Source organism: Mauremys reevesii, linkage group 1, assembly GCF_016161935.1.
Source record: "Mauremys reevesii isolate NIE-2019 linkage group 1, ASM1616193v1, whole genome shotgun sequence".
Classification (NCBI taxonomy): domain Eukaryota; kingdom Metazoa; phylum Chordata; order Testudines; family Geoemydidae; genus Mauremys; species Mauremys reevesii.
Genome location: NC_052623.1, coordinates 288389137 through 288403990, shown reverse-complemented (window position 1 = coordinate 288403990; position 14854 = coordinate 288389137). Strand labels below are relative to the sequence as shown.

At 40.5% G+C, this 14854-nt stretch overlaps 1 protein-coding gene across 8 annotated transcripts in view; it reads left to right on the top strand.

The window, feature by feature from the left end:
- PTPRQ (protein tyrosine phosphatase receptor type Q) overlaps positions 1–14236 on the top strand; it is a 203947-nt gene extending 189711 nt beyond the window's left edge. For all 8 annotated transcript variants that reach the window (XM_039521013.1, XM_039521014.1, XM_039521015.1 and 5 more), the window contains 6 exons: positions 1713–1847; positions 1959–2084; positions 3930–4078; positions 6464–6599; positions 13039–13162; positions 13439–14236. In XM_039521013.1, the coding sequence (XP_039376947.1) occupies positions 1713–1847; positions 1959–2084; positions 3930–4078; positions 6464–6599; positions 13039–13162; positions 13439–13476 (708 nt within the window). In that variant the 3' untranslated portion in view covers positions 13477–14236. The remainder of the gene's footprint in view (positions 1–1712; positions 1848–1958; positions 2085–3929; positions 4079–6463; positions 6600–13038; positions 13163–13438) is intronic.
- The last annotated feature ends 618 nt before the right edge of the window (positions 14237–14854 follow it).

Sequence of the window (14854 nt, the reverse complement as noted above, 5' to 3'; positions counted from 1 at the left end):
TTACAAATCCTGTTACACAGCTGTAGTGCTGTTTGCCATGCTCAGGGCCTCTGAGGTGGTGTTCTGAGTAGAGTGGAGGATGGACAGGTCTTCACTCTTCCCCTCACTGGCTAGTACTCAAAAGCTGATGCCGGGAAGCTCACACAGCACCTTCAAAAAGGCTGCGGAAAGTGCTACTGCGAAGAGCTCTCCCATGCAGGCATTTTTGCTTGCTTCTGACTTATGCAGGCATAATGCCTTTTATCATCGTTGATGGGATATTGCAGCTGCCAATGCCACCAATTCTCAGAGCTACAGCTTTGGTGTGTGTGTGTGTGTGTGTGTGTGTGTGTGTGTGTGTGTGTGTGTGTACACACACACAGAGAGACAGGGAGAGAGATTTATAAAGGGCAAAGTTATAGCTCAGAGAATTGGTGGCCTTAGCAGCTGCAATATCCTATCAATGGTGACAAAAAGCATTATGCCTGCATAAGTCAGAAGCAAGCAAAAATACATGCATTGGAGAACTCTTAGCTGTAGGTAGATAGATAGATATAGAAAGAAACACCCTGTATATACTATATATATACTATATAATAAGTGGGAATTGGAATGCCACTTTTATTTTTACTGGTTCACCCATGAAGGGAGAAAGCAAATAATTAACTCAGAGCTTTGCATCCCTGAGTTATAGCTCCTCACTTCACTGTTCAACTAGGGAGGATTAGTGTAGTTTCCCACTGCCACCTGTTATGTATATTATATATCAAATAAATAACAGGCAGCTGTGAATTATAGGACTGTAATTCCATTGAGGAGTTTTGATGAGGCTAATAAACTTCTGCACTGTTTGTTCTGTTTAATTACCAGAACTCCATGATGGACTATCAGCTCTGCAATATGACATTTATTTTTTTAATGCATAGAGCTCCTCGTGCTCCAATGGCCCCTTTAAGAAAACTGGTTCCATCCTGTGGAAGGACAGCCAGGGGGCACATGTACTGCAATCTCTGCTTGAAAAAACTGTTCTCATGCTTTTAATTCGTTTTATAATTATATACAAAAACAAAAACCAAGATCATCCCTTCCATGGAAAAACCCACAGGGTGACTTCAGGGGATCCTCTCTCAGAGAGAGACTTAGAACATCACTTTTCAGGGCTGAGGTCCCCCCCAACCCTTTGGCAGGAAAAAGGCCCTCTGAACCTGGGCTGATCAATTGGAGGACAAGGCAACGTATGTGGGCTCCTACCAGCTCTGGATCCATAGCAGTTTTGCACTAATAGAGCTGCACAACCATGCCCCCAGCCCCCCAGCCACAGCTGCCCGAGATCATGGGTGAAACTCTGCAGTAAAGGTAATACAGCCATAGGCTGTAACCTTGGGATATTTTTAATGACTGTAAGTGGTCATGACTTCAATTTAACATATTTTTAAAAGATGCCACTTCCAGTAGCACAGGGCCTCTAACATATTTGGGCATTGGCTGAGAACAGACTTACTCAATGGAAAGAATCTCATCTACTGAATTATCCACATCACTTAGACTTTCCTTGGAGGTTTCCCATGCAACAACTTGGCTGGCCTATCCCTGTTTAATTTATATATCTGACAAATTCACAACCTCTGGTGATAGGGCTGCAGGCATCATTATGAGTCATACACACACACACACACACACACACACACTTTTTGTTTGTGTATGTCCATATATATTAAATGTTTTCATTGTAGGGCTACTTGTGTCCAAATGAGTTTATTGCTACTCAGGGACCATTACCAGGAACAGTGGGTGATTTCTGGAGAATGGTGTGGGAGACTAGAGCAAAAACGCTCGTGATGCTTACGCAATGTTTTGAAAAAGGACGGGTAAGTTACCGGCATATCAGTTAACAATGCATGCAATAACTGTAAATTATATATTCTTTCTGTCAGGATTATATATGTTCATTGTTAATAAGCAGTGTCCTCTGACTGCAGGTAAGATGTCACCAATACTGGCCAGAAGACAACAAACCAGTGACTGTGTTTGGAGATATAGTGATTACCAAATTAGTGGAAGATATTCACATAGACTGGACTATCAGGGATCTAAAAATTGAAAGGGTAAGGGAAAACTGAAAAATGCTTTTATAAAAATACACTCTTAAATCCCCAGTGAATGTAAAATGTGTTCCATCCCACTCAGCTGTCCCTAAAAGTTCTTCTTTTAATCCCAAATGTGCATACATTGCATTGTCTGTTTTTTCTGAATATTTTTAACTTTTTGAAAATTGTCTCCAGTTTCTGTCGCATGGAACTGATATGTGAAACCCAGATGATAGGAAGTAGAATATCAGGGATACTGAATCTCTAATCCCCTGGGAGTCAAAGTTTCTACCTGACTATCTCAATATCTTTTCTGGAAAGGAGTAGTTATAAAAATTTGGGAATGATAAAAATCCCTTCTAATGCATCCCTCCCAGATAAAGCAACCAAGGGTGAGATTCTCTGGAACAGTGCAGCTGCTTTGTACTGCATCAGCAGCAGTAGTGAACTATAGAGCTGGCATAACCAGCCCTAGGAGATTCACCTCAATACAAGTGGCTCTCGGTGTCTTAACACCACTGGCACGTTCTGTACTGGCATAGGAGAAGTGGCGTGAAGGCCCCAATGCTCTCGTGATCCACAGCTGTGGTTTCAGGCTTTTGGAACCATTAGCAACCAGTAACTACTAGAAGAGCACTTAGGCTCAGGAATCAGTCCTGCATATAGTGGCCAAGACAATCTTATGCCTCCTTTGGACCTCCAGCACTGACATACATAGTGTGCAATTCTGCCAGTCCCCAGGATGTGATCCTCCATGTCCAAACATAAAGATGCATTATCTTTTCTTGGCAAACACTAGTGGAAACGGGTGACAAGTAAGCAACATCCCAATTATCAGACTCCTAGGAATACATTGTGTACATAGTACAGAACAATGAAACGTTTAAAATCAAGATTGTGAGATACAATACATTTGTTTTGTAGTTAGAACACAGAAGCAGCCACAGTAAAAAGGGGCTTTACAGCCAGAAATGTACGCTGGCAAAACACAAATTCATATCTGTTAACCAATATGAGGCTTTCAGAAAACACAATTCATGCTCTCTACGTGTTCCGTATGCAGTCACTAAAATACATTACACCTTAAATTGTGCCATTTATCAATATGCCGATTAAGTATCCTGTATTTTTGTCTTTTTTTGCTCTTTGTTTTAAACCCACAAATGGAGTTATTGTTTGTTTATTTAAGGTTTTTTCCATGCAAGTCAACATGTACACTTTGCATCCATAATCCCCGTCACCACATCCTACTTTACTAACATAAATCCAAATTGTCCTTATGCGTTATACAGTAGTTAAGAAGTCAGGTTGTCACTTCCTGCTTTTATGTATTATCATAACTGCTATAGTGGGGTAGTCGCTCACATATAATTTCCACCTGCTTTCTGGCCAACGAGTAATTGGACTTGGACCAGCTGACTGCCATGACAGTAGCAAGTCAGTATAGGAAAAGGTCAGATGGAACACCTTCTCTGATTGAGTTTCAGCCAGCTTTGCTCATTGGGCTACTAGAAGACCTGGAGACACTTCAGCTTGTAATCTGCAAATTGGACCCAGGTCCCATCTGGCTTGTAAAGTCAAGGGGAGAGTTGAGTCTCCTGCTGGCAGAGGTCATTAACACTTTCCCATGGGCAGACTACTGCCAGCTTCCCGTAAACAACAGTCATTAAACCCATGCACAAAAAGTTATCTCCTGATGCTAGTACATTTGACAACAGTGTACGTCTCAAACTTTCCTCTTTAGGTAAGGTTATTGAGAAGAATGTGCTAGGGAAACTTAGGTGTTACAGTTCACTTCTAGATCTAATATGGGTCTGTTTCAAAATTCTAATACAGAACTTGTATCTAATTTGTGCTTCCCAGCATGGGGATTGTATGATGGTACGTCAGTGTAACTTTACTGCCTGGCCTGAACATGGAGTCCCTGAAACTACAGCACCATTAATCCATTTTGTCAAGCTGATCCGTGCAAGTCGAGCACATGATAACACACCTATGGTTGTTCACTGCAGGTAAGCAGAGAATTAAGTACATACATGAAATCAGTTTAAAGTGTTATACCATTTAAGTAAATATTAGTATGCAGAAAAGTTGCCAGATTGAAAGCAGTGGGGAAAAAAGGCTGCTTTTTTATTCAGAGTATTAGCCCTGGCTGCAGTGCAAGTTTCCAAGCAATGTTCCTCAACTCTTTCTGAAGGTAGAAGACCGGTTTGTGTTTTCCCTTCCACCCCATGCAATCCAACTGATATGATGTCAGTGAAAGAGTTATTCTCTTACCATGGTTGCATTCGACGAAGTGGGCATTCACCCACGAAAGCTCATGCTGCAAAACGTCTGTTAGTCTATAAGGTGCCACAGAATTCTTTGCTGCTTTTACAGAACCAGGCTAACACGGCTACCTCTCTGATACATATCTCTTACCATACAGTCACATTAAAGTTCATTTCAGATTTCCTGTTTACTTAAAATAGGAGATGTGCGTGTGGTAACACCTGACAAATGTTGACTTTTTAATGATTTCTACCATAATTATAGCTTTCTTTAAGGAAGAAGTGTTGAAAAGTTTATTTAAAATCTACATATGATATATTATCAGAAGACAGAAACTATATGGGAACCAGTAAAGAATGGAGACTTGGAATGGAAGGTTGTATCTACAATCCCTTTCACATTCAAAGGCCAGATTTCAAAATTGGATCCTAAAAATAGATGCCCAAATCTATATGTTGGGGAGCTAAATACGTGGTCTGGTTCTCAGATGTGTTCAGCTGTCATCACTCCCATTGATTTCATTCTCTACACCGTTACACTATAGTTTCAAAGAGTCAGTATCTGAACAAGGCTAATTCTTCAGTAAGGTGGTCAGCAGGTCTGCATTTTATACAGTTCTTTCCACTCTCAGTGGAAAGATGGTATCTCAGTGTCCCCACTGACTCAGTGGGCACATTCTGAAGTAGTGATTCAGGCTAAGAACCCTGTTCCAGATTCTCTGTTGTGCTCAGTGTGAGGGGACACTAAGCGATTTGGTTTCAGTTCTCAATTCTCTGCTCCATCCCTCATCTGTGTTCAGCCTATAATGCATTGGGACTTCTCTAACTGGCTCCAGCTGTCAGTGTCACTAAGGGACCATCCACCAAATGGCCACTGCTGGAACATAATGCTTTCCTACCACTTCTCTTCCCTGCTCCCAATGCAACCCCTACACTAGAGGCTAGTGGAAGAGGCAACTACACTGGCTCTATGCTTCTGAGGACTCCCCCGTGCTGGTGGTTGTCCTCAGATGGGAGATAGGGCCAGATTCCATCCCCTTTGTACTGCAGAGAGTTGCAAAGGGGACAGAGAATTTGGCCCCCAGCCCATACTAAGGATGTTCCCTTGCTTATGTCACTATGACCTTGCAGCAGCAACGCATGTCCTCATAACCACAGGATTCATTTATTATAATACCTCTTAGCAGAGTTTCTCTCATGTTGCAGCTTTTATAGAGTGCAGTCACACATTTGGTGAGCAAACGTGATCATGCTACTCCTACCCAGCATTTTTTGCACTGCTTGCTTATAAATGTGGGAATGATTTTAAGGTAACCCTGTTAATTTTCAAACCCCTTAATTAAGAAGAATACCCCATAACCACAAGAGTGTTGGACTTGCCACTTCAGCCTAGTTATCTATTCCCACCTTTTTTCAAACGTTTTTTCTTGTATAATAATTCACTGTATAGAACTCCTCTTTGTTTTGTTTAGTTTTAATAGAAATGCACCAAGAAATCCAAGGTTCAGTTTTGCAGAACCTTGTGATTGCAGTTTTCTTGCATTCAAACCAGCAAAGTTTGTTGGGATTCATATAAAGCTTTTTGGCTCCTTCCCATTCCTACAGTTTGCTAAATAGGATAGTTTTGATTTAGCTGCACCTCATGAGTCAGGCTTTGGCTTTGCAAAACCAAAGCCAGGTCACAGTTCACATCTAGATTCCATTTTATCCCAATCAATAAAGGTACCAGAGTGAGAGGGTGGATAAAGGTTCTAGTTTTCGACCAATTTTCTTTTCACGATAAATTTATTTTTCGAGGTTTTGAATTCATGGTGATCACTTAGTCTGATCTCCTGTATAGCATAGGTCATAGAACTGCCCCAAAATTATTCCTAGAGCATATTTTTTTAGAAAGACATCTAGTCTTGATTTTAAAATTGTCAATGATGGAGAATTCATGACTACCCTTGCAAAATTGTTCCAATGGTTAATTACTCTCACCATTAAAAATGTAAGCCTTATTTTCAGTGTGAATTTGGCTAGATTCAACTTCCAGCCACTGGATCTGCTATACTGAAGATTTGCAATTATATATATTAAAATAATTAGCATATAAACTATATTTTATTTTGTATATATTTTTTACAGTGCTGGAGTTGGAAGAACAGGGGTTTATATTGCACTTGATCACTTAACACAACATATAAATGATCATGATTTTGTGGACATGTATGGACTTGTAGCTGAGCTGAGAAGTGAGAGAATGTGTATGGTACAGAACCTGGTAAGACATACAGAATTTATATACATCCTATGTTAAGAAATCATTTTGTTCTCTGAAATACTGCAAAAATGAGCAGCAAAACTTGTGAAAATCAGCCTTATTGTAAGTTTTCTAGTACTTCCTCCTCCCAGTTGGATTGGAAGCATTATACCAATAGGCTTTCTTGAGGTCTTTGACACTTCTTCTCCCAGCCAAGGAGTGGAAAAATGAAAGGTAGTGTTTTTAAAAAGTAAACCAAACCTTCTCAGACTTTGTAAAAAGGTTTATTTTAAATTTTGGGTGAAGGTTCAGGTAATTTTTTTTAAACCCAAACTTAATAATATCTTATTATATTTGGCTTTATTAACTCTTTCTGACAAGTAAATTTATATAAATATAGGGCTCCATCCTCCAAAAATGTAAACATGTGCTTAACTTTACCCATATCAATAGTCCCATTGACTGACTTATTTTAAATTGACTTAAATAAGATTACACAAGTGAATTAAGTTATATGCACTCTTCAGTATTTGTAAGAGAAGTGTTTGGCCTTCTATGGGCCTAAAACAAGATACATTTTTAGCAATCATATGCAAGGTGAGTATAAGTTATTAAGAGAAAAATAATTGAACTGCTAGTAAAAGGACTATCCTAGGCTTAGAGATCTGGGTACGTGCTGCTTAGGGTAACCAGATGTCTCAATTTTATAGGGACAGTCCCGATTTTTGGGTCTTTTTCTTATATGGGCTCCTATTACCCCCACTCCCTGTCCCAATTTTTCACACTTACTGTCTGGTCACCCTAATGCTGCTTTCCATGGAGCCTTAGTGGAATTTAAAGCTGGCCTTAATGCCCCAATTCAGTGTAATCCTTGTATTCATTCCTGTAGGTCTAATAGTATTATCTAATTCAGAGGCTCTTAAATGTGGCGTGAGAAGCACCATTAGTCCCTGGAGACCAGGCTTGTAACATAGTGCTGACTCTTCCTGCTTATTTCTAGCAGTTAAACTGTAAGCAATTGCTGTAGTTGCCTCTGGGTTCTTATATAATCATGAGGTGAAACTCTGGTTCCATTGAAGTAGGTGGCTAAATTCCCACTGACGTTAATAGGGTCTGGATGTCACCCACGAATGGAAAAGGAAATGGCTATGAGGTAACATCAGTATTAAGATGCAGTACACAGTATGAAAACGTTTGAGATCCTTGATCTAACTCAACCACTATAATTAAGGGTGCTTAGCTGTAAGAACTGCAGGTCTTAGACTGAGCTAATAAGGGGTGTGTTCTTGTTGTTGGGGTCAGACTTCAATGGGTGCAGGTTCAGACCCTTTGGAAGAGTCACTCTTGACCCAGTTGCTAGTTCATTGCATACTCTTCCTTGCCAGCAGAGAGTGTGGTATCACTTTGAACCTCTTTGTCTAACAGGTGACTTACAAGCTTATCAATGCTTTATATTGAGATGTAGTCTCGTGCAGCAATCTGCCGAGTACAGCCTGATGGTTTCAAAGCTATTTATGGGCATGTTCATACAAATACTTAATTCATGGCAAGCTGGGATGTTAATCTACAGAGCTCCAGTGTGCCACACACTAACTGTCCATGTGGACTCTGCTGATGTACACTAGGTGTTCCCATTGACTTGCCACAGTTTGAAAGAGCAATACAGCAAAGTGCGCTAGGGCAGTGGTCTCCAAACTTATTTGATCGCGCACCCCTATCAGTAAAAAAATTTTGAGCATGCACACCCTGCTGTGCCGACTCTACCATTTCTGCCAAAGCAAAAAAAAAAAAAAAGTGCTCCTCCTGCCACACACCCCCAGGGATCCTCTTGTGCACCCCCTGGGGTGCGCGCACCCCACTTTGGAGACCACAGCACTAGGGAATTTTTAATGCTCACCAGAAGAGCCCATATAGGCAGTTAGCGTGCAGCATGCTGGAGCACTGTAGATTTACCTTCCAGCTTGCTATGCAGTGAGTGTTTATGTAGATATGTCCTGCAAAAGGAAGCTTGTTCGGTTTGGGAAACATTCCTGCTACCCATATTGGATCAGAGAATATGAGAAGTGAGATGACGGTGATGTGTAAAGTTAGTCTGTCCTTTCCAGCAGTTGAACATATAAATCTGAGATTTTGGAATCTTAGGTTGAAAATTGAGACTATGGTACAACGTCACCTGGAAAACATGGTCTGGTTGTTTATCGTTGGGATTTTTTCCCTTCTTTATTCTGTTTATTAATGGTTGACATCAAAATGTAGAGTTCCCTAGTAACAATAGATGGCTGTAAGGGGTTAAAAATATCCATTCTATTCTGTTTGTTCACTAGCAAATGTCAGTTTGGTAGTATGATGGGGTGTACAACCCCACACTGGGCAACAAGGGGTAAAGGAACTACTCTGGGCCCATCCAGTCCCTCCCCGCCACACTTGTCAGAAATTTCCCTACTGGAGGAAGAGTTAAAAGGCAGGGGAACAGCTCATTTGGTGGCAGTGGCAGACCAGGGAAGAGAGCAGGCCTGCAACCTGCAGCTCCAGCAGATGAGAGTGGAGGGAAGGCAGAAATCTCTCCCTAAGACAATTGCCCAAAGATCCCTCTCTTAGGGAAAGGAGGACCTGCTACAGACAGCTGGAGAGGGAAGCATTTGCTCCCCCTGCCCATATGAACTCTAGACTTTGGTAATCCCCTTTATTTTTTGTTTGGACTATCTCAGCAGAGGAAAGCCCTGAACTGGCCCAGGAGGGTGGGCCATATTATGGGTGGAGGCAGGTGGTGCCTCAGAAAGAGAGCTGCCATGTGGCACGCCACCATCAGAAGGTGCCTTGTGATGAGCGGGCGCCCTTCACACTGCCTTAATCCGGATCATGACTTTGGGACAGTTGCAGGAGGGGAGATGGGAAGAGGCCCAGAGAAGGCAGCCTTAAGCAGCCTTGGCTGTCAGATCATTGATAGCCCTCAGGGCCCTGGTTCAGAGCCCAGTGGAATGGGAGGGCCCAAGCTCCCCTACCAACAACCCCCCTGCAGGTCACAGGCCTTAACCCTGACCAACCAACCCCAGAGTGAGGACCATCACAGGTAAGTTTAAATGTAGCACATGTAGCTAGGTGAGAAAATAACAGGACTCCTATCACTGGGATTTTACTGTGGTGAGGAGCACTGGAGCCAGTAGTCTTATACCCTTCACTGCAAATCAAATAATCTAAATGGCCTCAGTGGGAGGCCATTCAGTGGAGACCTCACAGAACCAAACCATTACAAATAAAAAAGACAATAGATAAGGTCAAGGCTTATTTTAAAAATGTATGTTTGTCACTTTTGCTCACCTCTGTGCTTACAGATTCTGGCAGAGGCCAAAAATGGAAGTGCCAAAATGTAACATGAGAGGCTGTTCTCTTGATACTAATTTCCAACCTGATCAAAGGCAGGAAGTATTGTCATTGTTACTTCGGTATAATATTGCAGAGAGCTTGTTCTTATCCAAGTCATTTCCAGCACAGTTTTGCAGAACCAGTAGGTACAATACTCCATGTCACCATTGAGACTGATCGAAACAGAATGAATCTTATTAGTTTTTGAGGGTTATCCATTGTTTCCCTAAACAAAGCAGAGTTTTAGCAGTCAAGGCTATTCTGACATTTCCATTATAAAACACCTCAGAACGATCTCTAATTTGGGTTTTAAATTGTCAGCATAGAGAAGGTACCAAGACAGAAGCAATTTCCTCCCACCTGCAATTAAAAAAATAAAAATAAAAAATCAGCCTCTCTTTAAATTGTAGGAATAAAATATAATAAAATAAATATCACCCTTTCTTTCCATATTTATAACACTGAAATTGTTTTACTTTTGCAGACCATTGTGTTGCAATTTTGAACCGCTGGTACAAGGCTAGATTAAGAATAAGCCTAACATAGCTGTGCAGGGAAATAGGAAGAGGAGTAAGGACTCCCTCCTTGTCAGCCTATCTACCTGAATCTTAGCTCTAGGTGCCGGGAGAGTGCAGAGCTGTGCATGAGACACTGTCCCCAGGGAGGGGCAGGGACTAGACCAGGCCATGATTCTTTCACTGTGGCAGGGAAAGGCTCTGCTAAAAGTAGCAGTGTAGACCTGCCGTCCCCATGCTTGGGTGAGTAGAGAGCTGCACAGGATATATACCCTAAGGTTCAGGAATGTAGGGCACTCTACACTACCTGCCTAAGCCATGGCTCACCATCTACACTGCTATCTATACCTGTGCTAGCTGCGTGTGCAGCGTCTGTACTCTACATGCCACCATATGGACCCCTCAGGGGTGTTTCAGCTATGCACAGCCCCTTACTCTGGGCTATACAGTAGAACAGGGGTTGGCAACCTCTGGCACGCAGCTCACTAGGGTAAGCACCCTGGTGGGCCGGGCCAGTTTGTTTACCTGCTGCGTCGGCAGGTTCAGCGGACCGCGGCTCCCACTGGCCGCGGTTCGCCGTCCCAGGCCAATGGGGGCACCGGGAAGCGGTGCGGTTGAGGGATGTGCTGGCCGCGGCTTCCACCACCCCCATTGGCCAGTGGGAGCCGTGGTCCACCGAATCTTCCGACGCGGCAGGTAAACAAACTGGCCCGGCCTGCCAGGGTGCCTGCCCTGGTGAGCTGCATGCCAGAGGTTGCCGACCCCTGCAGTAGAACCTCAAAATTACGAATGGAGAATGGAGGTTGTTCATAACTCTGAAATGTTTGTAACTCTGAACAAAGCATTTTGGTGGTTCTTTCAAAAGTTTACAACTGAACATTGACTTAATATAGCTTTGAAACTTTACTATTCAGAAGAAAAATTCTACTTTTATCCATTTAATTTAAATGAAACAAGCACAGAAACAGTTTCCTTACCTTGTCAAATCTTTTTTTTTAAACTTTCCCTTTTTTTTTAGTAGTTTAGGTTTAACACAACACTGTGCTGTATTTACTTTTTTTTCCCTCTGCTACCTCCTGATTGCATACTTCCGGTTCCAAATGAGGTGTGTGGCTGACCAATCAGTTCGTAACTCTGGTGTTCTTAACTCTGAGGCTCTACTGTATGTAAAATGCACAGTCTAGTCCAAGGGTAGGCAACCTATGGCACGGGTGCCAAAGGCGGCACACGAGCTGATTTTCAGTGGCACTCACACTGGCCACCGGTTCGGGAGGGCTCTGCATTTTAATTTAATTTTAAATGAAGCTTCTTAAACATTCAGAAACTTTATTTACTTTAGATACAACAATAGTTTAGTTATATATTATAGACTTATAGAAAGAGACCTTCTAAAAAGGTTTAAAATGTATTATTGGCACGCGAAACCTTAAATTAAAGTGAATAAATGACGACTCGGCACACCGCATCTGAAAGATTGCTGACCCCGGTCTAGTCCCTAATGAATGATTTTTTTTTCCAGGAAAAGACCCTACAAAAAGGTTTTTGGCACATCATGTGCTCCCCTTCATCCTTTTTCCTGCCCCAATAGGAATTTCAGAAAGATGTTCAGTGCATACAAGTGGGCGCTGCTCTGGCACAACAGACTTTACAGCTTTTGGGGTTCAAAATCTGAATAATACAAACTATTTAAACAATTTATGTTGTAGTAACTTCAGTCTGTCAGGTCACAGCTCATATTTGCCTGATGGATCCATTACAGAACAAGATATCTTCCCCAAAAAAGGCTTTACTACAATGGGTATTTTGAAGCACCTTATCATGTCAATAAGGATTTCAGGAAACAATATATGCAAAAAATATGTATTGCTACTGTATACTGCAGCAGCTCTGAAAGTTTATTGTTTCATTTATCTGTGGCTTGAGAATTACTGATTCCAGAGACATACCCATCTAAATGAAACCGTCATTATGTATTAGAAACAGTTTGAATGATTAAGAGTTTTATCCCAATGCACAAAAGCCAAGAAAGTCAACATTTTTATTTCTAAGCTGGTTCTCAAAATGCCCTCTACAACAGGCGTCTATCTTTAGAAGCGATTTGTTTTTTCTGTCATGAACAGGCCACGTATTAAGTGAATGGAATTTAGTGGATTTTTTGCATTTGACTGCACCCTGCTGGCTTTCAGCATGCTAGGAGGGAGGAAAGTTTCTTCATTTAAGTGCTTGATATACGTGGTTCAGCTCCTTCAGTCTGAATCAAATGTTGAAAAACAAGCTGAACACATTTTTTCATATATAACTAGCTTTGAGGGAATGGTGTGGCGTAGTTATGTTTGAAATAATTTTCTATATTTGACTAATCATAGTAATTAACATGCCTATAGACTAATAATTGATCATTCATAATTATCAAAATTGGGTCAGACATAAGACATTATCAAAGGGTTGGAACAAGTTGCAAAACTAGAATTATTTTCAGAACATCTATAGGTTTTTATTCAAAATTGCTTTAAAATATTCTGTTATTAAAAGCAAATTTTTCATCATAAATTCACGGAACCTCTAACTTTTACATCATACAGGCACAATATATTTTTTTGCATCAGTGTGTTTTGGACCTATTGACAAGCAAGGGAAGCAGTCAGTCCATATGTTTTGTAAATTATTCAGCACTGCAAAAGATGGACTCTTTGGATGCCATGGAAGGTAAGTAGATACAGATTGTTCCAAAGTTATTTTTTCCTAGCAGGTGCTTTGATTTGTTCATACTAATAAGCATACTTTGACAAGCACTTGGAGGCTTGATAAGTGCAAAGTTATGGCTTTCTGCTGCCCTTTAACCCAGATTATGGTATCAGTCATTGCTCAAGCTATTTACATTTTTCAACAGAAATTATTTCAAATACACACTAAGAGTTATCAGTAATTGGTTAATGTTCATTTAAAAAGCAGTTTAATTTAATGTATTTGTTTCTGTTATAGGTGATGTGGAACTTGAATGGGAAGAAACTACCATGTAAATATTTAAAGCAAAGATTATTAGGTCTTGAAAACCAAATAGTATTTTTCTAAATGCAGGGGCCAAAACAAATCCCCTTATAATGAATTAAAAACAATCATTTTTTTAAATGTTGAAATGGTTCCTTTTCTATCAATGTGCCTTCATAAATGTGATAAATTATTTTATGCAAATCACTAGGCAATGAAGATCAGCAATACTTTTGCCCATATTGCAGTTCTGTTGTTATATAAATAACTCAGTATGTATTTAAATTGAAAGTGTGTTCTCAACAAATGCCCCTTTTCCCCAGTTATCTTGTAAAAGATTAAAAATGAGCCAAATGTGAAGGAAAATGTTCATATTCCTAACGTGCATAATTCAGTGTGAATTTGATGTATTCTTTTGTTTGGTTTTGAGTAAAAGCTTGAATTCTTTGACTCAGTCATGTTAGTTTGGCCTCTAGGGTGTTGACAATTCTTGTGGATTACTTCCAATACTGTCACAATGATCTTTACCTAAATGTATGTTCTTGTGTTTTAAAACTGCTGTTTTATGAGTGCTAGGATATCATCTCATGATCCTGAACAGCTGAAGAGTCACCCCCTGACACTGCGAGGATTATTCAGCTTTTGCACAGCACACAGTAGCTCTTCAGGGATAGTTGGGGCTATTTAAGCTAACTTGTGATCACCCGGTTGTTGTTTTTAAATGTTGCTAGTGATTGCACATGTTTGATAATGAAGAAAGGATCTCACATTCCTGCTACTTTTGTAAAACTGAAAGGGAAAAAAAAATAAAGTTTTAAATTTATTACATATTATAACGTATGGTAGATTGATTTGAGTAATGTACTGTATACCTTCATTCAAATGACCTGAATACAATCTTATACACTATCTTCATAAGGAATACTCAGAAATTCAATATTAAAATATTTTATTGTTCAGGTGTATAAAATCAAACTTTGTTGCCTTCACATTGGCATGAAATAAGTCACTGAAGCCTTTGAAACACATGGCTGACAATATTTTGTGTTGGCACAATTCCAGAGAGCACTGATTAATAAACCCCAAATCCTCAGCTCCTATTGCTGCATCATCAAGGGTAGATCCAAAGAGTGAATGGAAGAGTCAGGAGGCTCTCAGTTGAGTAGCAAAGCATAGATTGATAAATAGAGGGCCATAGGAAAATAATCTTACCATGCACTTGGATTTTACTAGGAAGCCCGGTGCTTTATTACAGGTTTCAGAGTAGCAGCCGTGTTAGTCTGTATTCGCAAAAATTTGTTAGTCTCTAAGGTGCCACAAGTACTCCTGTTCTCAGTGATTTATTGACATTCTCATAGCTTTGCACTGATACATTTTTTAATATTATGTGAGGAAACATAAATGTTCTAC